The 26,412-nt window shown below is 38.6% G+C and overlaps 1 protein-coding gene across 2 annotated transcripts in view; it reads right to left on the minus strand.

The window, feature by feature from the left end:
- mpp2b (MAGUK p55 scaffold protein 2b) overlaps nt 1-26,412 on the minus strand; it is a 53,931-nt gene that overhangs the window by 3,075 nt on the left and 24,444 nt on the right. For both annotated transcript variants that reach the window (XM_044103651.1, XM_044103650.1), the window contains 8 exons: nt 23,699-23,799; nt 8,492-8,644; nt 8,227-8,382; nt 6,743-6,970; nt 2,655-2,786; nt 2,466-2,568; nt 294-362; nt 12-173 (listed from right to left, as the gene is read on the minus strand). In XM_044103651.1, the coding sequence (XP_043959586.1) occupies nt 12-173; nt 294-362; nt 2,466-2,568; nt 2,655-2,786; nt 6,743-6,970; nt 8,227-8,382; nt 8,492-8,644; nt 23,699-23,799 (1,104 nt within the window). The remainder of the gene's footprint in view (nt 1-11; nt 174-293; nt 363-2,465; nt 2,569-2,654; nt 2,787-6,742; nt 6,971-8,226; nt 8,383-8,491; nt 8,645-23,698; nt 23,800-26,412) is intronic.

The following is a 26,412-nucleotide window of genomic DNA, read 5'->3' on the forward strand; positions in this document are numbered from 1 at the left end:
CAGTCACTCACAGGGTATGGTGGTCCCGTAGCGCTGAGGGTCCGACACCAGCAGCTTGTTCTTCAGATTGCGTCGCCCGACTCCCTGTGCTCCAATCAGAACCAGCGTCTTCCTCCTGAAGGGAGGGACTTTGGCAACCTCTTCATAGATCCGCAGTTCATGTCGATCAAATTCTGAAAACAAAAGACACAAAAAAAGACAAACAAATAAGAAACAGAACAAAGAATAAACAATGACAAACTGTAAGTAATTGTTTCATTCACATCTGAAACAAAATGTCGAGATCCATTTACCTGCATTCTTGGTGGTTAAATACATCATCTTTTTTTTCTTCTTACCACCCATTCCTCCACACAAGGGACCTGAAACAGAGAGAAAACATAAAATAAATTTAATCTGCAGTCATCTGTAAGCTAAATTTATGGTACTGAGTCATATTCAATAAATTAGAATAAGAATTCACATGAGACTCTTTGTCAGATTAAAAGTACCTTTTGAAATGAATAACCTTTAAGCAGGTATCAAACATATTTTTTATTAAGCCCACATTTCTGTTTTTAAAAAGGTTTTTTTTTTTTTTATTGGTCACATGCCTGGAAACGATCAATATTTTTCGGGTGTTGACTGGGAAAATGTTTAGACAGCACCGCCAAAAAGATGCAGCTGTCATAACAAGCCACTAGATGGCGCTGTCATCGAATGAGTTTGTGTCTTTGACCATTAGCTTCCACTTCATTAGCCTCCACCTCAGTAACATCTCTGAATGTCCACTTCATTCATGATATGGAATATATTTATTTCTTATCAAAAATTATGTTAATGTTAACAACATTATGTTAATGTAACACAACACAGCACAATGCTATCCGCCATTGTTAATGCTGTTATTTGTCGGTTCGTGGGTTCAGCCGTACGTTCTGCGCTTTCACACCTGCGTAGTACGTCACACCTCCATGGTTACAGAACATTTTCAAAAATGCAAAAATGAGACGATAAAATAACAACAATTAATTTTATTAAAAGTACAAATTTATTTACTCTATTTGTTTTCTTCAGGTTGTACCAGAGATATTTTCTATAAAATATCTAAACAAATATACATTTGTTTAGTTTTGACTTTGTTTTTTTTCCTCTTAAATTCTAAATGTTTTTTTTTTCTTTTAGTAAATCTTCTTAGCAAATGTGCAAGTTTAAATATACTTTACAAAATATAATAATCCACCAAAGCATGAAATAAAATTAACTTTAAGTTAAAGAACAATGGATTTTTTGGATCTCTGTTTTGTTTTCTGCTCATCCTAACTGGCTCATCTCTCTTTTTGCGTAATAAAAAGAGAATTTGCTTACAATTAAGCAGACGGCACCACTAGATGGCGCTGTGCACCAGGACTAATCAGACAGCGTGTTCTGCTCAGTGCCAGGAAGCACCTGTGACTTGGCAAGCTGTTAACCTTCTGCTCAGTGTAGCAGACTATCTGGTCAAGGAAACACGATCTCAGTGTTAAATCTGGCTTTAATTCTGCGTTTTAACAGCTGAACCAGCAAATTAATGACCAGGTTCGCTGCTTCAACATTGGAATTCTGACTGTGCTCTCAGCACAACAAGAAGAGAGCGTGCTGGCAGACAGATGTGTCCTCTGGCTCAGAGGACAGTATGTCTAGGTGAAGGACGCAGGGCCTGCTATGACTCAGCGCCTGCTTTGTTCGCCACTCAAGACCTTTTCTACTGCGAATCTAAGCCCACAAGACTAACCCTCCCCCCACCTACATGTTTCATGTGTACAGAGATCTGTATCGATCGGTGTTTTGTTTACGGAGCTCATATTGACTCTCCTGAATCAATACTCCGTCTTGATGAGCATGGTTTGTGAATGTCAGACCCTGCTGCTTAAAGCGGCAGAGTCATGTAAAATCAACTTTTTCGAGGTTCACATCATGTTATAATGTTATTCCTTCATCAAAAACAAACCTGGAGTGTTGCCTTGATTCCTTGATGCATGTTTGAGAAATTCTTTTCCCATTACCAGGACAAAGTTCTAGTTTTCAACTTTCCAACTCACAGAGTAGCCCTACCCCTTCAGACTAGCCAGCCGCAATTAGCAAACACATGGTGGAACTGCTCATCTGCTGAGGTCATTATAGGAGCTACTCAGTGTAACGCTGGTAAAACATTGTAAAAGGGTTAATAGAGGAGCCAGTTTCAGAAAGAGCAGGAGTTTTTAAAGAGGCCCAATACATTGATAAATACAGCATTTTTAACAAGTCAAATTAACATCGCTTCTTGATTCTGCTATGAAATCGCACTATGTGCCTGGAAAACACATAATACTGCCCCAGAATGCATCTTTCTGACCTTTTTTGCGGTTATTGGTGGACGGTGGGAGAGCGAGATTAGAAGAAATACGTGCACGATACAGAGAGGAACAGATGTCTGATGGGGAATGTGGGTAAAAGTGAGGGACTACCTGTGGTGGCGAGCTCCATGTCCCTCTTCACAAACGCTTTCCTCTTCTCCTCCAGAAGCTGGCTCGGAATGAGGCCCGCGCTGCCTCCCTCTATGTGGCACGCCTGGAAGGGAAACACAAACAGCTTGAGCTTAACAGGGGAACAAAGAAAAAAGTGGTCAGAGATGTGTGTCTGAAAGCTGGACGCACCTGCCACCAGTTCAGGTCTTCCTGGTTAAAGATCTGCAGAATGTCTCCACTGGTGAAGCTGAGGCCCGCCTCCTTGCAGGGAATCAGGTTGTCGTGAGTGGGGTCGTAATCGAAGTGGCACTTCACGAAGGCCTGGAGTGGGACAGGGGAGAATGTCGTTAAAACTAACGCGATAGGCTGAGAAATGGATGGGCCGGGCTTGATATTAGAATAAAGCTGAGGAGTATTACGGTTATGTAAGCTGTGGGTGAGCATCAGTCAGTCAAACAACCTACTCCCCTTCTCAGGTCGACGAAATAAGACAAAGCCTCTTTTTGATGGAGACAGGCATGCAGAGAATGTTACGATCTCGTCTTTTGTTGCATAGAAAGAACTTCTTCCCCACGTTCATGTGTTCAGCTGTTTCTTTCTTATTAATAGAATTGTTACAGCCATTAGCTGCCGTCAAGGCAACTGTAGTACACCTAGTTCATTGTTTTGTTGTTTGGTTCAAGGTGGCAGTAGATACATGTTATTTAACATGAAACATTAAGTTATGTGTGGTAGCTTTCAGTGAATTAGTGTTGGTGTTCATTTGTTTGGTTACGGGTGCATTCAAATGTGAGGAGGAACTTATATTTTGTTCCACAAGCCCTATTGTTGCCTTGGGGAAACATTAGCTGGCGCACATGGGGCATTCTACCTGGTTGTGAGAGGTTTGTCATCTTTATTCCTCCTGAGTCAATACAACAAATGAGATATGTTATATGTTTGTTTTATTTGTATCTTTTACATGTGAAAATTCTCTATTTTTGGTGAACTAATTTAGGTTTGTGCAATCTGTTTTTAGTTCTGATGGCATTTTTGGGGGGACTTTATAAAGACATGTCCAAAGTAAATGGCTATTGAAACCAAGAACTGCATTAAGCTTCGATTAAACTCAAAAGGAGTAACAGGTTGCCTTTCTTTCCTGGATGAGGTCAGTGACAGAACTATTGATAATATTTTCCTTCTTTGATTTTCTTTCAAATAGAAAATTTCACAGTGAGTCAGCTTCAGCTGGTGGCTTAAAGGCAGCGGTTCCTTCTAGCATCTGGAGAATAAAAAACTCATCCACCTTTTTTCTCTTAAACACGATCAAGCTTCTCGTTTTAGAAGTTTTACCAAAATTATTTCTATTTGCTGAAAGCCACAATAAAAATTAAAAAAACCTGTCAGAAACTAATTTATTATTGTCTTGAAATCAGACATAGATATAGAGTCACACTGTCAACTGAACTGGCAGAACTCTGTCAGGTATTTGGGTCGTCTCGCTAGCGCACACCTTTTCAGATCTACCCACAACTTCTCTCCAGCATTTGTGATGTCTTTGCTGTCCTTAAACCTTTTAGTAACAATTTTGGGTCACTGTCCATTTGGAAGACCAATCTGTGCCAAAGTTTTTACTTCTCACTCTGACAGCCCTGTATGACAGTAACTCAGTGCCAGGCTGCAGGACTTGTAGCTGCAGCATAAAGTCAGGTCAGAAAGGTCCAGCAGACATGTCAGTCCAGGAATAAATGGACGGCAAGATTCAGCTGTTAATAATGTGTTTGTCATTGGAGTCTGATGGTGAAAAGAGGGAGAGAAGGATGGGTTAAGGAAGAATAACTCATGGCATTGCAAATGAGGAAAGCAAGCCGACATGTTGCAGCAGCTGTCACGATGTACTATTTCCTCAGATTTGTTTTGCAACTACGCTATATTTCTCCATCAGTGCTTCAAGCATCTTTCATGCTGACCAGCAGATATTTCCGTGCATTAAACATTTTGTCAAAGACGGGGAGCAACATGCTTAGGAGGAGGGATTGCTGCAAAGTCATCGGCTTCATGCAATCAGCTGCTCTGTCTTATATAGATAACTTTTTACTACTTGGAATTAAATGATGAACTAAACATTTTTTATTTTCCATCTTAAATATTACTCAGTTGGACTGTGTGGAACTGGATTTGAAACTGATCATAGCAGCATAAAATAAATTAGATTGTGACTGGATATATTCAGACCGGTTATTTAATTCATTTCAGTCAGTTGGTTTACAGTCAACAATTATGAAACAAGCAATAAATAATTACATTTTGTCAAATGCCATCATCAAAACCATCAATAGACATCAAATATGTTGATCAATATCCCAGTTATTATTAATGAAAGCAGCTCTATCCAGGTGGGTTTTCAGCCTTGATTTAAAGGAACTCAGTGTTTCGGCTGTTTTGCAGTTTTCTGGAAGTTTGTTCCAGATTTGTGGTGTATAGAAGCTGAATGCTGCTTCTCTGTAAAAATAAACCAAAGTGAAACTGAATTGAAATAAGAAAAAAAAAAAAACAGAAGGAGAGATGGAGAAATAAAGGGAGAGACAAAATCAGTATCCATGGTAACCATCTCCTCCCTATGCACTTGACGTCATGTCTTTTATTATTTTTTCGTCTTTTCACTGAACTGATGCAAGAACATAAAACCCCCAGCAGCTCTCTCTCACACACACATCCAGAGACTCCAGGTTCTCTGACTGAAAGGCCTACATAAAGGCTCTCAGATCACAACGCGTGAACAGCAGGTTAGCACACTGACTCTGGTAAGCGAAAAGAGAGCATATATGGTGGAAATGTGCTGATGAGCATCACAAAGCAGCAAGCGCAGTATTCCAGAGGATCGCTGGATCACTTCCTGCTGACAGGTTTATAGCTTCCTGCCGGTGTGAGTGGTGGCCTCCATTGTTAACAGGTTCTTTAACAGCTTCCCCAGCTCTGGTTTGTTTCGTTTCTATGATCTATGTTGTTCCTACGGGTAGGCAGCAGCTTCTACCCGTGCTCCTACTCCTACTTCTAGGAACTCTGGAGCAGGAAAAAAAAGAATCAGAGCTGAAATTATCAGAGGCGCTGGTGGGCAGAACACAGTGAATAAGACTTTAAACGGACATTAAGTTTCTTTTTTTTTGTGAGCCTTTACAGCTTTCTGAAATGTGATTTCTAGTTTCCTACCTAACACTTTTAAAATGTAGAACTGACATTCATAGCAATGTTGCCCACTGTCAGTGCTATGTTGTTTTATATAATACCCCATGTATTTTCTACTCTGTGCTTTTCTTATTGTGTGTGTGTGTGATTTCTGGAACTGACGGTCTGACGGGACACTTCACCACTGTACTCCTGAGCGTTCTATCTGTGAAGAACCTTCACAAGCTGTTACAGGTATCTGTTGCAGTTGTGTTGTCAGTAAGATGCAGGCTGGTTGAAATAACATTTTTGACAATTTAACCTTTTCTTAAGATTATGGTAAATAATTAGAAAACACACTTCACAAAACTTTTTTTCTTTGTACAATTGCTAAATAAATTTTGCTGAGGAATAGTTTATGCAATATCATTTAGAAAGTAATGTTCTTCCATCTGCCTATTTTCTATACATACTTTGGATTGCAGGGAATCAAACAGTCAATGTGTAAACAGTCAATGTGTAAAATGTCTGGTGGGCCCAGAAAATGTCGGTAGTTCAACACACCGGGACACACTCGCATCCAAGGCCAAGTCAGACTATTTATCTAAGTGAAATCAGATTAGTCAGTGGAAATCCATGGATTACCCGGAGAACATTCAGATTCTACACAGAAAGGCAGAGATTTGGATTCAAGACCATCTTCCTCTGAAACAACAAACTGACAACTGTCCCACTGTGCAGTCAGTAAATTAAAATGACCTCAGAGCTCCTTGTATTGACCTCATCTTTCCATTCTCTTTGTAAAACATCAGCATGTATGATCACTTAGTTCACATGGGGTCACAGTTTGACCAGTTCCACCACTAGATGGTGAATGTAACAAACTGTTATTTCTAGGTGTTTCTTGAAATTAAAAAAGGAGATTAAAGAAGAAAATACACAATAAAGTAAAGTACATTAACATTTATTGTACTTTCTGAACTCAGCATAGAAGGTTTCAGACAGCGCAGCGGGTGCCAGGAAGGGCTGGAAGCGGACATCGCTTACTGACGGAAATGTCAGCATCCTTTTAAGCAAATGAGAACATTTCTAAACTCTATTAGCCAGAGTGTTCCTCTCTTAAAGGGCCTGACCTGTCTGGGTGTGTGTGGCTCCTGGTAGCTGGGCAGAATCTTCAGCACCACGCTGCCGCTCGCCTCCTTCAGCATCTCCTGGAGCACCTTGGGGTCGTTGCCCACCTCCTTGCCGTTGACCTCCTTGATGATGTCGCCCACGTGCAGCAGGCCTTGCTGGTCGATCATGCCGCCGTGAAGAATCCTGGCGATCACCAGTTCACCGTTCTCCACTCGGAAGGTCACTCCCTGTGAAAGAACGACCACACATCACCCGTGGCAACCTCAAAGCTGAATCAAAAAAATCCAATCAAATTTTATTTGTATAGCACATTTCAGCAGCAAGGCATTTCAAAGTGCTTTACATCATACACAAAAACACAATGCAACATAGAATCAACAATCAAAACACAACATTAAGTTGAACACCTCTGTAAAAACAGTAAAGCTTGAAGAGGCAGTGTTATGTAAAAATCGACTTTTATGGTTTTACATCATGTTATAATGTTATTCCGTCATCAAAAACATAACTGGAGGGTTGCCTTGATTTTTTTATGCATGTTTGAGAAATGCTTTAATCTCCAGCAGCAACCATTCAGTTGTGTAAAACATCTGTTTGGACCTAGCTCCGCCTTCAAGACACAGCTCCTCCTCTGAGCTGCAGTTTCTGAGCTTCTGCTTCACAGAGCAGCTCTCCCTATGACTCCAACAATCCTTCAGACTAGCCAGCAGAAATTAGCAAACACCTGATGAAAATGTGCATCAGCTGAGCTCAATATACAAGCTACTTTATACTAGACAGGTCTCCTTGCTGTCTTCTTTTAAATGATTTGTTCAAACTTACTTGCTTATAATAAGATTTTTAATTTCAAAATTTTTATTGTATTATACATTTATCATTTATCGTGGTTTTAATAAAAAATTTTAAGTTGTTTGCAAATCAAATATTATTTATTATTATTATTAGTTCACAATGTAACGCTGGTAAAAACGTTGTTTAAGGGTTAATAGAGGACCCATGTTGTGATGACTTCCTGGAGGCGGAGTTTCAGAAAGAGCAGAAACTTCTTAAAGAGACAAAGGCCCAATTTTAAAGCGCTAAATTAATCAAATTTTTATAACAACTGAAGGTAGCATACTGTCCTATAAAACAGAACTATATGCCTGGAAGATACATAATACTGCCCCTTTAAAAAATTGCATTTTGGGTTTAATCTGATTATTTTCTGGAAGTAAATGCGTTTATGATCCAAAAAAGCTGTAGCAAAAGACACCTGGAAGGGTTAAACAGTATTTAGGCGACTCAGCTGCTGGCAAAGTTCATGTACTTGTTTTCGTTAAGTCATCTCCATGCCAGTAAATCCCACCCCTCCCTCCTGTGCTGCCAGTCTAAATCTGAATTCGTTCACCCTTTAAGCATCTTATTAGCAGATCTCATTAGACTGAGTGCATGAGCTTCATCAGGATTTTCTGTATATCATCTCACTGCATTTGTGCGTTCCTACCAAGTGTTCTCCAGACACCTTCCTGATGCCCACCATCCGAACTGCGTCTGGCGGAACGGGCTGGTTGTTGAGGGCCGCGTCCATGAAGGAGCAGGGGCTGGGCGGGGGGGTCTCATAGTTTTTGGATGCCACAGAATCATGGGTCTCCAGGAGGGACTGCAGACGGAACCATAAACATTCACAACAGACAGTGACATGCTGCTGAGATAAACCAGTCAAAGTGTGTTTAGGAAATACTAAAAGCTCAAAGCAAACTTGTCCAGACCTGGAAGTGAGGCTCCTTGAGGATGCGGACAAGCTCTTCGGCCGCCTGACTCCTGTGTGAGAGCGGACCGAGCTCTTTGAGGATGTCCTGGACCAGTTCAACATTGTTCTCACTCACAGCTTCCAGTTTGGGTTCCTCAAAATGCTCGTGAGCCTTGGTTACAGAAAACACACATGTCCATCACTCTGCCTCCAACCAAAGCCTCATCTCTCCGTCTAAATGACGTTGTACGTTTTTCCAACAAGTAGTGCATAATTATGAGGTGGAATGAAAACTATACATGCTTTTCAATAATTTTTACAAATAGAATTAAAAAATGTTTTGTCCCCTTTCCTATGTGCAAGCCCTCTAGTGCAACTACACCGTGTTCCAAATGATTATGCAAGTGATAATTTCTCAGATTTTCCTAAATGGTCAATGCAAATGATGGTCACTATAATTCTACATTATAAATCAAATTTTACTGAACAAAGCTCCCCATGAGAACAGTATTTTTTTCAAAAATAAAAAAACTCAAAATGCACTGTTCCAAATTATTTTGCACAGCAGATTTTCTAAACATTTTATGGATTATAAAATTGCAACAAGGAAGTGATGCAAGTAGTGGAACATTGAGATGCCAGCTTTTCTTTGTATCAATATTCAGGGGCAGCTTGATGGAGTAATGAGGAATTAGTAGTTTTTGTCAATCCAGCAGTTCCACAGATTAAATCAAGAAAATTAAGGACAACCCTGAGCATCCTCTTTATGAACAGAGTGTCTTAAGTCAGAGGCTTCTTCCGAATTGCTGTGTCACATACCACTAGGAGATCTTTCATGCCCACAATCATCAACCCCTGTCAAAACTCTGAAGAAAATTGTTTGACACGCAGCAAGATTTAAAAAACAAAACAACAAAAAAACTAAGTCAGAAAACATATTTATAAAAAATAAAAACCATAATGTGCTGCCACTTCAATATAGGTGTCCAGAAAAATATCACAAAGGACTGTTTGGAATGCAGGATTTGTTGACTAATATATTCAAAGTGTCATGAATTCTGCATGCTAATATGTTACTCAGGTTATTGGATGGAATTTCAATGCATCCAGTAACACTTGACTTTGATGATAGAGTCCAACACACTAAAGGTCACAGAGTAATGGAAACCAAAATGGAACGGACAAGAGAGGAAAATGCAGATTCATCACAAACGACATGATATTTACCGGCCTTTAATGTGATGCCCTTGTAAAGCTGCAACTTTTAGGATTTCTTTTTTCCTGTATTTGTTGAATATGTATGGTATAAGACAGATGATCTGTGAAAATAAATCAAGCTCTGCCTTATCCCAGTCCTAACTAGTCGCAACCAATCAGAGCCAGGAGGCGGGTCTTAGCGCTGTCTATCATTCTCCATGTGTTGCCACTTATCGCCACTGTTGTGAATGCTAAGGCTAGATAGCATAGCCATTGATGATGGCGGATTACCAGTTTTTGTGTAACGGTAAATTGCTTCTCTACCGTTAGAAGGCTGAGCAGTGAGTCCATGAGGATGATTGACAGCGCTAAGCCCCTCCTCCTGGCTGTGACTGGTTGTTTTTGGTCAAAAGTGGTGCATTTTTTTCCAGACAGCAATAGTTGCTCAGGTAGGATGTCGAGGAGGTTGATCTATTCACAGAATATCTGTCCCATAAACTGTCACGACATGCTGACAGTTTTAATAAACACTTAAAAAACCTTTTTTTTAAATAAAAGTTACATAACACAGTTTTTATTTTAACCCAAAAAAACATACAAATGTGCCCCTATGGGGGGAAACTCTCATCCATGAATCTTGTAAAAACAGGATTCATGGATGACTGCCCACTGTAGGCCTAAAATTGGTTTTCTCAGGCTTAACTGTTTAGCTTTTTTCTGCTAGCATACACTATACTAAAACTGTAAATCGAATAAACCACAGAATGCAAAATTAAAGGAAAATCTAGATATTATTTAAACTCAATTTGAACCCAATTATTCCAGGGGGCGCAGTAAAAAAAAACATAATCTACACTGAATCTCCGAGGGGTCAGCATGTTCTTATTTAGGTCTTATTTACTCCTGATAACCTCTTATGACAACCTGTCACAATAAATACAACGGTCTGCTTCACATTTTCAATCCATAGTTTTCATTTTCCCTGTACATCCCAGGTAGCTAACAAGTGCCCAGAATGCAATACAGTTTGACATTTGGGGTATTTCCTATTGGCAGCTGCATGTAAAGCCGTGTGCTTGAGAATCCCAGTTGTCAGGCAGTTCCACGGAGGATTGGTCCAGTGGGACTGACTGCGGTTCTGGCAGAGACCATGTTTATTTGCTGAGGAGAAGGGGAAGAAGCTCTGCAGAGAGATGGGAAGGAAGCAATACCCACAAGTATGCTGAGGCTTCCACATGCCTCCATGCCAAATTAATCATGGATACATGCAATGTTCCCTTCTGCAGAGATCCGTGTAATAATTACAGGAATATCAGAAAACCTTTTCTGGTTTTCTGACTGTGTGTGTGTGTTTTTGTGAAGCTTAGAGGAGTCTGCTTCTGATTGGTTGACAAACCCCTGCCTGACTACTGACCAGTTAATGAGCTAATCTCACATTCACCCTCTTTTTCTTTTATTGTTTCAACTGTCCAATTCAATTAAGTTTATATTGCACCAATTCACAACAAGTTACGTTTGGAGGCAAAAATTTCAATTCATTCACACACACATTCCAACTGCTCCTATTTGTCAAATAGTACAGTAAGCTCAAATAATTGTTGAAAATCCACATTGTATTTTGTTGTTGAAAGATTACTTCTTCCTCCTGTCAGCTTTGAACCCCAAGTTATTTTAAGTTCCATTTCCCTTTACATTAGCAGCAGTTGCTTTATACAATGGACCGCCACCTATTCGTAGCTCAGGTTTTTCAGGAAAAGCCATCTACTGGGAGTCTTTTTGGCAGCAGATATCTAAAAAATTGAAATAAAATTTTGCTTGGAAAGCTAGAAAATCTGGGCACAATGTTATTTGACACATTATTGATTGGCTTGTGCAAACCACACATAAAATCAAATTTCAAGTAAGGCGCCCTTTGACTGAATATGACACCTCAGGAGGAACAGCAGCTGAATGGTTGCTATGGGAGATTAAAGGATTTCTCAAACATGCACTGAAGAATCAAGGCAACACTCCAGGTATGGTTTGAGGAGGGAATAACATTATAACATGGTGCAAAGCTCAAAAGTCATTTTTACTTTTGAGCTTTGCAAAAGTAATAATGACTTCTGGGCATAATGCTATGCCCAGAAGCGTAATTGTTTTGAGTGTTTGTTCCAAATTTTAATTAGCAATAAAACTGATTAGTGCATGAACAGCAACATAAGACATAAGTTAGTTTTAACTTCATTAAATATTCCCTTATAAATGCTGTGCCCTGTCCTCTTTGTTGCCTGGACACCGTACAATGTCAATACAGTTGCTAAGCAAAAGGACAAACAGATCAGTTTTTCCAGATGAAATCTGCCGTGATGCTGCAAGGTGAGCTGACCTTCCATACAGTTTGACTAACAGAACTATTCTAACCCATTAAAATTAGTGACTTTGTTTGGTAATTACAGGCACCAATGGCTGACCCCATTATGCTGCATCCTTGCAGCACCTGCACCAACGTTATGACACGTTATCCGTGTGACGGCGCCTTATTTGTCTCTCGTTGCATCAACTGAGATTGAAAAAATGTTTATGGATCCGGCACAGGGGGTCAAGGGAAATAATATTCGTCGAAAGTCTTTTCACATCCCTCAGTAAGGCTGCATCAGCAGATGAATGTTTTATGAGACGGGCTCATCAATACATCGAGCACGCAGCCAAACATACGGATGAACACCACTGTCGTGCTTTTACACGACAACAGGACGTGAAAGGTTTTCTGCAGGGGGGTGATCTAAACAGCAAAAGAGAAAATCTAAAGGAGACGGGAATTGAGGAGGGTGAGGGGGGTAATTGAAAATGCAGGAGAGCAAAAAAAGGCTTTGTTTTTGTGAATACCAGAAGAGCAATTGATGCTGTGCTACCTTGCTCTGATCAGAGCTGCTTTTGGACAGCTGAATGATGCTGCAAAGGTTTATACTCTTGGCTCCATGTAAATCTGAGAATTAGTCCAGAGAGCAATGCATCGAGGCTGCAAACCTTTATGTAAGAAAAAGTTGGTGCAGTCTAGGAAGGATAAATGTGCGTTCTGTTACTAATGACTGTAGGGTGAACAAAGAATATTAAAAATAGCTTTAGGAATGCGCTAACTTCCTTCATGTTGGCAGCACTCAATTCTGTGATTCTTCCTCTTCTGGCTCTCCTGGTGAAGAGTCCACATTTTTAAGAGAGCATGAAAGATTGTGGTTTTGGCAAGACATGGTAGAGAGAGACTTTGACAAGCGAAGGGGAAAAAAACACGAGGCATGGTGGGAAGAAGCTCTAACAACACTGTCTTCCTGCACTAAGCTCTTCTCCTTTCACTTCAAAACGTTGTAGCCTGAGACGCCACTGTTCCTCTATGTCACATGGAGAACTAGTTGAGACTGGTTTTATGTTAATGACTGAAAATAAAATGAAATTTAAATGTTAATTCTATATTTTTTACTTTGTATTTAACTCCAAATAAACAGTTAAATGCAATAGATTATGGAGAGCTAATGGAGGGAATATTAAATAGATAAATAAATATGTGATTTTAATGTTTAAATAATTTATTTAATAGACAATTTATTAAATATGTCATTAAATCATTAAGATGCACACATGTTATAGCAGATAATTAATAAATGTGATAATATTTATTTCATTTTATTTCATGGTTCTTGTTCTTCACCAGTAAATAATTTTATCTGTCAAACTCACCTATCAAAGTCAAGGGCTGGGACTGTGGGTGGGGAAAGCAATGATTTGTTGTATTCCAATACATTAGCCTATTTTTTTTTTACAAATCATGACAATCCTGATTTAATTTTATCCCATCCTTAATAGATATAACGGCAAATGTCCTCTATATGTTTCTGTAACAGTAGGAATAGTTGTAGCTTTTCTGCTAAAGCAATGAAAACTTCATTCAGTGTATACTTTTAAATTTTTCTATCAATCCCATTTTACCACAGACCCATGGTTTTTTACTCAACATTTTACTATTAGGATCTTAGCCTAGTGCATGTCTGCAGTGAATTTGCCACCACTGTGGACAAGTACAGGTCACAACAAAACACAGTTTCTTTCTTTCCAAAAGTGGGCGTTTCTCCCACAAATGGGTGGAGTTTGATACAAAACAAGCAAAAGAAGCAATTTATAGTCTGAAAATAGGCATTCTACAAAAAGTATGAACCACACAGTGTAGTTTATGTCTGCTTAGCTAATAAGCAAACAAAATAATGAACACAGCTGAATATCCAAACAAACATTTATTTAAAACAGTTTTCCTAATAACATCACATTTCTTTTTCATTTTTTAAAATTCTCTAATTATGCCATTATAGCAGAGCAGCTTGGTCTCCTTTAAACAGATCAAATTTGGAGCAGGTGTGAAAGCTTATAAGCTCTGCTGGAGATCAGGCAGCAGAACTCTGTGTGTGTTTATGCCAGTATGCATATATATTGATTGATATATTTAACTGGACTTGTTTGTGTGCTTGAACTCCTCTGTTCATTGATTTTTAGCAAATAGTTTCGGACACTAAAGTATCCTAATGACTAATGAGTAATTTTGCTAATGCAAAAAGCAAAAGAAAGGAAAACCATTAGATCCCTGGAATAAATTTTCCCGTTCACGGAGACACACATAACAACACACACTGACAGCGGGTTTAGATTCACTAATTAACCTAACCTGCTTGTTTTCAGACTGTGGGAGGAAACTGAATCATCAGGAGAAAACCCACGGATGCAAGCAGAGAACATGCAAACTCCACACTAAAAAGTCTACCCAGCCCAGATTTAAACTGGAGCCAAATGTGTGTATTATCTTGTTATAATTTAGCAGTTTTCTTCGTCATATCTGTTAGATTCATGCTGTTTGCCAAAACTACACAGTGTCTGCAAGCAAGAGATCAGAGAAAATGAGACAGAGCATATATGCATATTCTGTTAGCATCCTGGTTTCTTCATCTATGCAAAGTTTGATCTTCCAAAGTCATATTCTTCAACATGTTTAGATTTTCTTAACAGAAGACATTTCCAACTGCAGATTAAAGCTCCAAAAATGTCTTGACTTCTTGTTTCAAAATCATAATTTTATGATTACAAATCTACCAGTAGAAAATGACATACTATCCAGACTCAATTTTCAAGATTTTTTATGTCATTTTTAGACTCTATTGATTATTGAATAAACAACATATGTCTGGTGTTTTTTCACCAGAGATCTCCAACCACAATGTTGAAGCCAAATTAATATCCAGCTTTGTGGTAAAGAGCTATTTGAGGGAGCTGGGGTTTTTTTTTGGTTTTTTTTGGCAAGCGGATAAATTTAGAAAAATCTGGAGAGGATTACTTTTGATTAACAGCAGATGCTTTAAATCCTGGTCTTTGGGTTTGGGGTTAATAAAATCTTCCTACATAAAAGATTTTGAGCAGAAAAGCTAGATAAGGTTACTGCTGGTCTTACTTTCCATCCAAAAGAGCAGACATGAATTTAAAGACTATGACAACAAAATGGAGCCAGGACAGGGAAATGGAAATGTGATTGCAATTGATGAGCTAAAGACGGTTACAGCAAGATGACATTTGAATTTCAAATTTGGATGTGAAATGTTTCACCTCGGCAGGGATCTTTTCACATTTTGTTTTAAAACAAAGTAACTTCAAGCGTGTTTTATCTGGATTTTATGTGGCAAACTGACAAATACTGCTTTCTTGTCTTTTTTGTTTTTGGAAGCTAAAGACTTAAAAGTGTCATGCACTTTTTATCAAGCTTTATTCTGGGACATCCTCAAAGGTTTGTTGAAGAAGTTTAGAGAGCAAATAGGATTGAGCAGACCAAAAGAACACAGGAGACCGGTCAGTGGCTCACAGTTGTTGTCTGCAACTTTGGCCTTTATGGAAAAGTGAAAAGAAGAATGCTATGGTTGAAAGAAAGCCATAAGAGGTCATGCTTGCGGGTCACCACAAGCCATGGAGAGGAAGCAGAGAATAAGGTTCTCTGGTCAGATGGGATCAAAACTAAAACATGCTAAATGTTAAGTTAAATGGAAAACTTTTACTGGACATCCCCTTAAGCACACCATCCCCCACAGTGAAATACAGTGGCAGCTTCATAATTTAGGAATATGTTTCTTCAGCAGGGAAAGGGAAACTGGTAACACGGAATAAAGGTGTAAGAAAATAAATGGATGGACAAGTCATGCAAGGGCTTCCCATTTTTGAAGCTTTGTGTCAGAGCAGAAATACTACTCTTTTCCTAAGTTTTCCTATTTGATTTATTCCAAATCATCCATCTGTAGGCACAGAAAGGGCAGTCTCCCGTTTCACATTGTGGTGCAGTTCATGGCAGGTGTTTACTGCAAAAGGCCATTGTGCAGAAGAGCGCCTCCACCTTGGGACCTGATTATGGTTCTGCAGCCGCAGTGTGACACGCCTTTTGAGCCTCTAGAGTCTGTTAATATAAATGTATTTCTTATAAGACTGTGTTTCTTCTGGCTCTGTGTTCTGCAAGACACACAGGAGGTAACCAGGCGCTGACTGTTCACAGGTTCTGTACCCAGTTTGGCCCCTAAAGCAACATTACACCCTAATACAGCATGCACCCCTATGTGTTATCCTCTATAAGCCTTTCATTCAACAGCACCACTCTCTTTTGAAGCTCTTTCTTCTCCAACTGTTCAAGTGCTTTGTGAACCCACTATAGGGGGAAACTTGATCTAAGCAGAGTCTCTCTCACTGGCTCATGGAGGCCATTTTCCTTGCATAAAATGGTCTGTCATTTTATGCAAGGAAAAATATGTGCATGCATACTCATCCGGTATTGTAGCTATGGGTTTTGCTTCGGGGTATTTCAGTGAAGGATCCATGTTCAGCAGCCAACTGGGCTTTTCCCAGCACATTTCTTAAATTTGTCTCTTGGAATATGACAACAGGTGACGTCAGTCCTTGGCTGTTAGCTCAACCAAAGCATACAGGGACACAGGTGTATGTGTAACAAATTCTGAAAACAATAATTTCCCTCCATTTCAAAGTTAAGTCCTGCTTTATACTGGGTCTGCTTGATTGGCCTTCATAACCAGACTGGGACAAGCAGCATTGGTCCACGTTTCTCTCTGACTGGCTGAGCAGCAGAGATCTGAACCGCCCTTACCAACTTCAAGAACAGGATTGTTCTTTAGACACCTTTATTTCAAATTTACCTAATTTTACAAGAACTGTAGATTCTGAAAGGAAAATGAAAGATGCAGAAACTGCAAGGAAAATAAAAGAAAGACTGCTGAGACAAAAAGCTAAAGAAAAGCAGAAGAGACAGAAATCGACAAAGACAGATGGGAAACAGGAATATTGCGTCACAACCGATTCTGATGTTAGCACAAGCTCAGGATATAGATCAAGTCTCCCTTCAGGTATGGACGAGATGTATGATATAAAGAAAATGATAGCTCTGGACAATGAATTTCGCTTCAAACAGGAGTATATATATAACTTATTATTGTGAAGCACTTTGGTCAGTTAGGATTATTATAGATACAATAAAATGTTAGTATACTTTTAGTTAACTACTAAAGTAGGTTAGTATACTAAAAGTATACTAACCTATTTTTATTATAACTTTATGTTTTGCATAAAATAGGTTGTGTTTGTATTGTTGTCTGCCTTAGGAGAACTGATGAAAATAATAATAATACTAATAAATAGGAAATACTTATACGACCCACTTATTCAATGGAACTTGGTGGAACAAGCTCATCACCTGCTTCACCATCAGTTGTTTCTGAGAAATTTTCTGTATCAGGCTGAATTTGTGAGAGAAAAACATGAAGACTGTTGATGGAGTCTTCAGTGGAGAGTCAAAACTTGTGCAGGTCACTTGGAAGAGAGCGTCAGGAATAAATAATTCTGTTTTCCTCCATCTCTCAGCTCTTTGCAGACTCATACACTCATACACACAGGTGGTTTTCACACACATAGAGCCCATGTGCACAAAGCTAAGTTTGAACGAAACGACAGTGGGAACGCCGACTTTAGGGCGTGGCTTAGATAGCGGCCAACAAAAGAAATGAGAAACTACTGTTAGGTCCCTGATCAAAAACCTCTTTTGATGAGGAAAACACTGTTGAGCAGATTTAATGGGAAACCAGGTGATTGTGTTTAAATCTGTATCAATTACAGCCACACTGGCTGAAGCTAGTCTAAATTGTTGGAAAAAGTTTCATTTGTCTCAATATGAATGAATTTATTTGGAAATGTTTTGATGGTTTGAAACGTCTCTTTTACTAGAAAGTGTGAATCACTTCAGAGCTTTTCCTGGTTACCATAGCAATAGCAACCAACCTTACACTTCTACCTAACTGATGATGTCACTGAGATCAAATGCTTTGTGTCATAGATTCTGTGACATCAGCTCTGAAACCCCTTGAATATCTTGTCACTTGTGTTCTAGAACCAGAGGTGTAGCACCGAACTTACTTTTACCAGACTTACTTACAGCGAACCGAATTTTTTCCAGCGTAAGAAAGAAACAGAAGATGGATATGGACGAGATGTATGACATGAAGAAAATGATTGCTCTGGAAAATGAATTGCGCTTCAAACGGGAGATAAAAGAGAAAGATGAAGCAATAATTCGGAAAGCTCAACAAAAGAAACCGAAACCTAAAGCGCAAACTGCTTACGAATGGGATGTGGAAATTTTGAGAACGAGACAGAACAAGGCAATGGAAGAGGCTCAACTTATGAAATTAGATCCAATTGATACAGAGAGAGAAAAAGCACACAAACACAAACATGACAAATGGCATAAAAAGTCCTGTCATCTTTCAAGAGAAGAAAGACACCAGAAAATCACTATAAAAGTCACTAAAAATCCAACAGAAGAAATTGTAAAGGCAAAGCATAAATGTAACATCACTAGTGATGGCACATTTCAAGAGAGCTTCAAGAAGGCAGCATCTAAAAACAAGGGTATTAGTGATGGCATCCAGACAGAAAATATTAATCAAAAGAGGGAGAAAAGAGTTCCTAAAAAAGATACAATTCAAGACGGACGTCACCAGATGGCTTATAAAAATCTGGAGAAAATTAAGAAAAAAGAACTTGCCAAAGAGGTTTTAGAGGAGGAAAAGATTAATAATGAAATTGCTAGGCGGGCGTTTCTCCAAATGTTACGTGAGAAACAGGAGAGGGAAAAGAAAATTGATATGCAAAAGTCTTTGACTGATGCCTGGGATAGTCAAGTCGAATATCAACGGCAAAAGAAGATCGAAATGGACAAGGCTAAAATGCAAGGGTCTCGTTACCTGATAGAAGCAGAAAGGCCGCAACGAACTGAGGAAACTAAGGAGCAGCAGCAGCTCAGCACACAAGACCAGACTGAGTCCACGTCAGAGTTTACAAAAGACGAGCGTGAGATGAGGGTTCCTGAAAAGGTCCAATCTCTAGAGGATCGTCAGAAGATTGCTTATGACAATCTGGATAATATAAGAAAGAAAGAAGCTGCCGACTTTGTTCTTTTGGAGGAAAAGCTTTGCAAACAGAGGACTGAGCTGCAGTTAGTCAAAAAGTTACGAGAGGAACAGGAGAGAGAAAGGGATGCCAATATGAAAAAGTCTCTGGCCAACACATGGAATGCTCAAATTGAAGAGAAACAACAGAAGAAGAAGGAAATGGCTGAATTTGAAAGGCAGCATATGGCTGTTATCATGGAATTAGACAGAGTGCATCGGTTCGAGGAAATTGAGATGAGGAAACAGAAGATAGTGAAAGAGCAGACATTTTTGAGACAAGACGAGTCTGAGGCAAACACAGAAGACGTAAAGAAAACTATGGATGACAGCTTAGAAGAAATTTTGAAGAAAGAAGCGGCGGATGATGCCCTGTTACAAAAACAGCTTTGTAACAGCTTTGCCAAGGAGAAGGGTAAGCAAATATTACAGGAAATAGGTCAGCAAGTGAAAGCCCAGAAGAAAAACCCTCTGGCTGATAAACTGGCTGATAAACTGGCTGCCAGATTTGAGTGTATACAAAAAATGAAGAATGAAACGGACAAGATTGAAAGGCAAGGAGTGCTTCCTGGATATCGAGCTGAGGAAAGCAGACAGAAGGACCTCCAACAAAAACAAAAGACACAGGACAATGCTAGTGACCAAGGAAGAGCTGATCAGTACGAATTGGTCTTAGACCATAACATTTCTGACAAGGACAGAAGTCGTGAAATCAATAAGAAAATAGTATACGACCAACTGTCAGCCCTGAGGAAGAAAGAAGCAAACAAAAGGGCTTTTACAGAGAACAAGTTACTGAAAGAAATGAAACATCAGGTAGCTGCAGAGCAAAACCGTGTACAGATGGAGAAAGAGAAAAAAGCTGCAGCTACCAAGTCTATGACTAATTCGTGGGCTTCGCAGATAAAACGGAAACAGCAGGAGAAAAAGGAACTCCGTGACCTAGAAAGAAAAGAAATGATTTCCTTAATTGAATTGGAAAGAGTGTCTGGACATGAAAATAAAATATCCCAACTTCACGAACAAAAACAGTCCATTTATTATGAAGTTTGGAAGAGTCCGCCAGCAGAAGAACCAGGAAATAGCAGCTCCAACTCCAGTGTGGGAAGAACAGTGTATACTGCTGACAAACATGACGCAAAAAGCAGCAATGTTTCCAGACCTTTGAGTCGTCAGAGAGTTAGCAATATCATGCCTGTCAGAATTCCCTCACTGAACGCCAAATCTGTGCAGCTCCCTGAGAAATGCCGAAAAGAATCGGTAAAACTCCCAGTCATTCCCAGGCCAAAATGAAAAAATACGCTTCTAAGCTGACCAAATTTTCTAAGCGTCATAGATACCTGAAGTGCAAGGAACTGATTGAACAACAGGTTTTCTCTGAGTGCTCCAGTCTTCCTAGAAAAACGATAGATAGATAGATAGATAGATAGATAGATAGATAGATAGATAGATAGATAGATAGATAGATAGATAGATAGATAGATAGATAGATAGATAGATAGATAGATAGATAGATCTATGTAGATATAGATCTATATCTATATAGATGTAGATCTATCTATATAGATCTATAGAAATATATATCTAGATCTATCTATATAGATCTATAGATAGATCTAGATATATCTATCTATAGATCTATAGATAGATCTATCTAGATCTATCTATAGATCTATAGATAGATCTATCTAGATCTATCTATAGATCTATAGATAGATATATCTAGATCTATCTATAGATCTATAGATAGATATATCTAGATCTATCTATAGATCTATAGATAGATATATCTAGATCTATCTATAGATCTATAGATAGATCTAGATAGATCTATCTATAGATCTATAGATAGATAGATAGATAGATAGATCTATAGATCGATAGATCGATAGATAGATAGATAGATAGATAGATAGATAGATAGATAGATAGATAGATAGATAGATAGATAGATAGATAGATAGATAGATAGATAGATAGATAGATAGATAGATAGATAGATAGATAGATAGATAGATAGATAGATAGATAGATAGATAGATAGATAGATAGATAGATAGATAGATAGATAGATAGATAGATAGATAGATAGAATTACAGACCGATCGATTGATGTCTGTAATTTCTCTGTTATTTTCTTTATTAGTAAAATTAAGTAATCCTACTTTGAATATTAGTTTTCTCCGGATGCTCCGGTTTCTCTAAAAACACAAGTGACAGACAGACAGACAGACAGACACTGTAATTTGCTCTCAACTAATCTTGTTTTAAACAAAAGTTTTCTCCTGGTGCTCCAGAGTCTCTATGAACACAAAAGACAGACAGAGATTGTCTGTAATTATATTAGTTAAATAACTACTTTAAACATAAGTTCTCTGTGTTGCTGCAGTGTCTCTACCATCCGGATGGATGGATGGATAAATATATTCTGCAACCTTCTCTATTATCAAAATTAAGTAAACCTATGTTTTATATAAGTTCTCTCTGGGTGCTCCACCCATACAAAAAAATCCCATGAAAACCACACATGTGGTTCACACAACTTTTTCATGTGAATGTGTGAAAGATGTGAATCATGGGGCGTGAAGCGGTGGCGCAGGGGGTTATCACGCCCCACGTTTGGAGGCCTCAGTCCTCCAAACGTGTGACCACATGTGTTTTCATGTGTCACATGTGATTTTCTTTGTAAGGGTATATATATATATATATATATATATATATATATATATATATATATATATATATATATTTTAATCACACTTAAATGTCTTTATTAAGTGTGATAATTTTATAATATATATATATATACATATGATATTTATGATTACATCATAAATATTATAAAATATCTGATGTTGTAATTATTGTGAAGCACTTTGGTCAGTTAGGATTATTATAAATGCAATAAAACTTTAGAAATATACTTTTAGTATACTTTTGTTAGTATTTTGTTAGTATACTAACTGAGATTTTTACGATTCATGACCTCATCTATGGCCATGGGTGTTTATTAACATAATTGGAGTTTCATAGATTTTGCTGGGTGAAATTGAGATTAATAGGTTTATGCTCCTTTCTTCCCATTAGACGAAAAAGGGTCCGTTAGTTGAAGTAGAGATCAGTGAGATTTTTCTTGGTGATCTATTTTTTTCCTCTGGAAAAAATAAAACACGTGTTTTAGGTGGAGATTCTGCATCATCCTTAGATGGTATAGAGTGTGCAAAATCGTCTTTGGGATGTGTTGTACTACAATGTTTAGGTTTTATTCCACTTAAAGTTTGAATTACAAGTTTATATGATGGCATTTCAAATAACTTTAAATGACTAGATTTCCTGGAGTTTCCAGGAACTGTGCTATGGATAATTTAAGGTGGCTTCCTGTGCTGTCATTGGTGTGTACCTTTTATAGGGTAGTGGTCTTGGCAGGCATGGGGTAGGAAGTCCTTATTCTATGGTAGGATGGGGCATTGTCGGCTAACTTTAATCACCTGTTTTGTTGTTGGCTTTTAGTTGTTGTTTCTGTCCTCTAGAGTCTGTACTGGGTGAGATGCCTCTATGGGGCCTGAGTTCCATAGGAATAGCCTACATTCATGTTGTTGATTACTGTCTTTAACATTAAAAATGCAGATTTCACATTAGGTAAATGAGTTAGGACACAACCACAAGCATTATCACATAGTTACATGCACACAAAGATACAGAGCAGCCGAGAAAATGAGGAACAAAGTATACATATATATTGTATATCATATAGAATGCCAAATAATGATGCTGAATACATCAGGAAAAGTAACTTGGGCTCAGGAAATTATTGCATCAATTTTGATTAATTAATTGCATAGATTTTAAGTCGTTGAAAATTTTAACAAAATTAATCACTTTTTATCCATACAAGAGTCCCAAGTTGGAACCTTTGTACAATGTTTCTGGTACGCCCATAAACACACGCTAACAACAAACTGTTCTCTTGGCCAACTGAGGCTTAATTTTTGCTTCAAAAAACAATCTGATTGGACACTGGAAAAGCCTTTTTTTGTGTGTGTCCAGGTTATGCAAGTTTAATTGAAGCCATAAAATAGCACAGACATCCCCAAAACTAATGTCAGCATCCACAGTCCACAGTTCTAAAGAAGTTCCCTGAATGATGTGGAGGTACTGACACACTGGAAAGCTGAGTGGACATTTTGAACTAACCTGATGGCTAAATAATCTAAATAACAGATGGAAAGAAACAAATATATTTTCTGTTGAGTTACTTATTCAAAACATTTAGCAGGAAAAATAATTTTTGAATTGAAAATGTATTTAGATTTCCAATCTAAATTACTCATTACTCATTTCATGGTAATAAGATAATTTCATTACCATGAAATTATCTCAGTTATCTAGTTCCACCACTAGTTTTAACATAAACAAGCAGAATGCAAAGGATGTGAATAATTGTCCAAGAACCAGAGATGCAGAGAATCCAATGATTTATTCATCAGTGTATGTGCACCAATAAAGTCCAGGGGGTTACTCACCACCGGGCTCTCCATGATGCCTTTGAGGAAGATGAGATCCAGGTCATTAGCCGTCGTTGAACTGGTGCTGTCGCTCAATGTGTCCAGAGCCTGATGCATGGCTATAAAGCAAAGAAAAAGAGACAATAAAAACTATTTCATTAAACAGCTTTGGCATCCCCCGACAGTCAGGTGTGAAAAATGGAGGGACCAGCTTGCCTGAAAGAGAGAATAGGAAAAGTAAAGAGAAAGAGAGAGAGAGAATTTCCAGTAGTGGGACATGTACAGACTGAACGATGGAGGGGGTGAGAACGAAGGACAGGGAGGCAGGATGGGAACTGTCTCACTTCCTTTCCCAAGCAATTTTATCCCTGTCAGTCATTCTGCTCATAAGTCTGTCAGACGAGACAGAATCTTTCTCCCACAACTCCCAACTTCCTACGCACATGTTCTTACATCCATACACACACACCCGCACACACACACACACTCACCCGCACACAGCCCCACACACCCACACACACACAACCATTATAGCAACACAGCTGCTAAGGTTGCTGACAGAACAAACATTTTGACATTTGTCAGTTTCCAGACGTCCCTTAATCCCCACCGTACATTTCAGGAAGTTGGATAAGACGACATGGTAATATCTCATATGTGTCTGCTATTTAATTGTGACATCCTTTTTCTGCCTCTGCGATGAGGCCGACTTAAAGACATGCACACATGCACCTCTCCCTCAAAGATGCAAAATCAAACTGAACTCATTACTCAGAGAGACAACCAATCAATGGGCACAAACAAGATGATGTCAACAACTCGATGAGGGTCGGTGAGAGTTTGATGCTGCTCTCCAGACTTAGAATATGACTCATTAAGGTACCTGACATCACCTACTGCTGGGGAATTAATCAAAGCACACCTGACAGTAGGACATGTGGGTGTTTTTATTAATAGGGGGCATTTGTCTAAAAGAATTTACATAACAGAGCACGGATTCTTTGTTGTCGACGTTAAAAATACAGCAGCGGTTCTTAATGACAGACAGAAAGAGGTGGAACAATGAAATTTATGGCTCTTATCTATTTGAAAAGCCATAGGTTGTAGATAGTGGATCCATAACGGCAACCAGATGGAAATTTGGAGAATCAGGGAGAATGTTAATAAGGGACTCAAGCAAATCACTCCTCAGAGGAACTCTTTTAGAAAGATAAAAGGGACCGACTGGATTATAGAGAACAAGGAGAATGGTAAAAACCCTGAATCCCAGAATGCATTGCATTAAGCCATTTAAATGGGTCAATGATTTTGTTCACTCTACAGAGAACATTTTAAACTTAGAGGTCTAAAGAGCATATCAGCATCAATCACTAAGGTAAACAGTGGAGTAGACTTAAAAGACATTACAGTGGAATATCATCTGCATAAAAGTGATAATGTAATTTAAAAAATGTAAAACTGCCAGCTAAAGGGAGCATGTTACAGCCAAAAATAATGGGACCAGAACATATTCCTGTGGAACCCCACCAGTTAGAGCAGTAATCTCACAGATGAACTTGTTTACAGAAACAAACAAAAAAAGTCTTCCATGATAAACACAAAGGAAGCCAAAGTAGCTTAGAACCAGAAATACCAGCTAAAACCCTCAGACTACTCAGTAACATACAGTAGTCATATTATTATTATTGAACTGTTCTCTGCCTCAGAAGACTTTAAAAGACAAAGGTAAACCTTCAGAGGAGCTAATTTAGTGGAGTTCAGTTTCTGAAAGTCAGACAGAAAATGATTCAGATCTGTAGCTTAGTAGAGATCTGAACTGACTTTCTACAGCATTTTATAATAACTTACTAAGAAACAGCAGTTTTGACATCAACCAATAATTATCACTAAAGCCGGAATCATGATTGGACTCCTTCAGTAGTGGATTTACGTCAGCATGTTTAAAATAGGATGGAAAGCAACCTTGCCTCAGTGAGCTGTTAATGATTGACAACAATGAAGGACTTAGTGAGACTCCCAGACAAGATGGAGGGAGGCGACATCTAGAAGGAGCACAACGAGGGTTTCGTTTTACCAATAAGTGTAGCCAAGTCAGTTAATATGAAAGCTAGACTGAGCAGGGACCTCAACACTGCCAAGAAAAAACAGAGCCATTAAGGGCAGACGGGTATTACACGTCAATGTCAAACTAATTCATCAAATCTGGAGCCAGACATGAACGTGTTTAGACTAAGAGGAGGAAGTAAAACCCATCCTACAGCCAAGTGTGACTGGAGTCCATTCACTATTTAGAAAGATTATTAAGAATCAAGCCTGACCTATAGTAGGGTATTAAGAGCTTCTGCTTAAATTAAACACACTGTGCATCAAAGCAAGCATAACCATGTAGGTTAAAACTTCACTAAAGGTCTAAGTATCAAATTTAAACTTTTCATTTTTTTACAGAACCTTCCTCTAACATTCAGGAGGAAGATTTCATCTTGTATCTCAAGTTGTGAAAGCAACCCTCGTATTCATAAAAAGGCTGAGCAGCGTGAGTCGAACTCAGAGTATTTATCTTTCCCCTGCTCATGTGCCTCATCAGCCCCCCAAGGCCGCTTTTCTTAACGACATACTCAGGGGTTTTCTTCCATCCATTTTGCCTTAACAGGTGAGCTGAAAGTAATTTTTCACTTGGCTGGAGCTAAATTGCTTATACCGCTCGCAGGAATTTGATACTATATGAGGAGTTT

The sequence above is a fragment of the Gambusia affinis genome, linkage group LG20, assembly GCF_019740435.1.
Source record: "Gambusia affinis linkage group LG20, SWU_Gaff_1.0, whole genome shotgun sequence".
Classification (NCBI taxonomy): Eukaryota; Metazoa; Chordata; class Actinopteri; order Cyprinodontiformes; family Poeciliidae; genus Gambusia; species Gambusia affinis.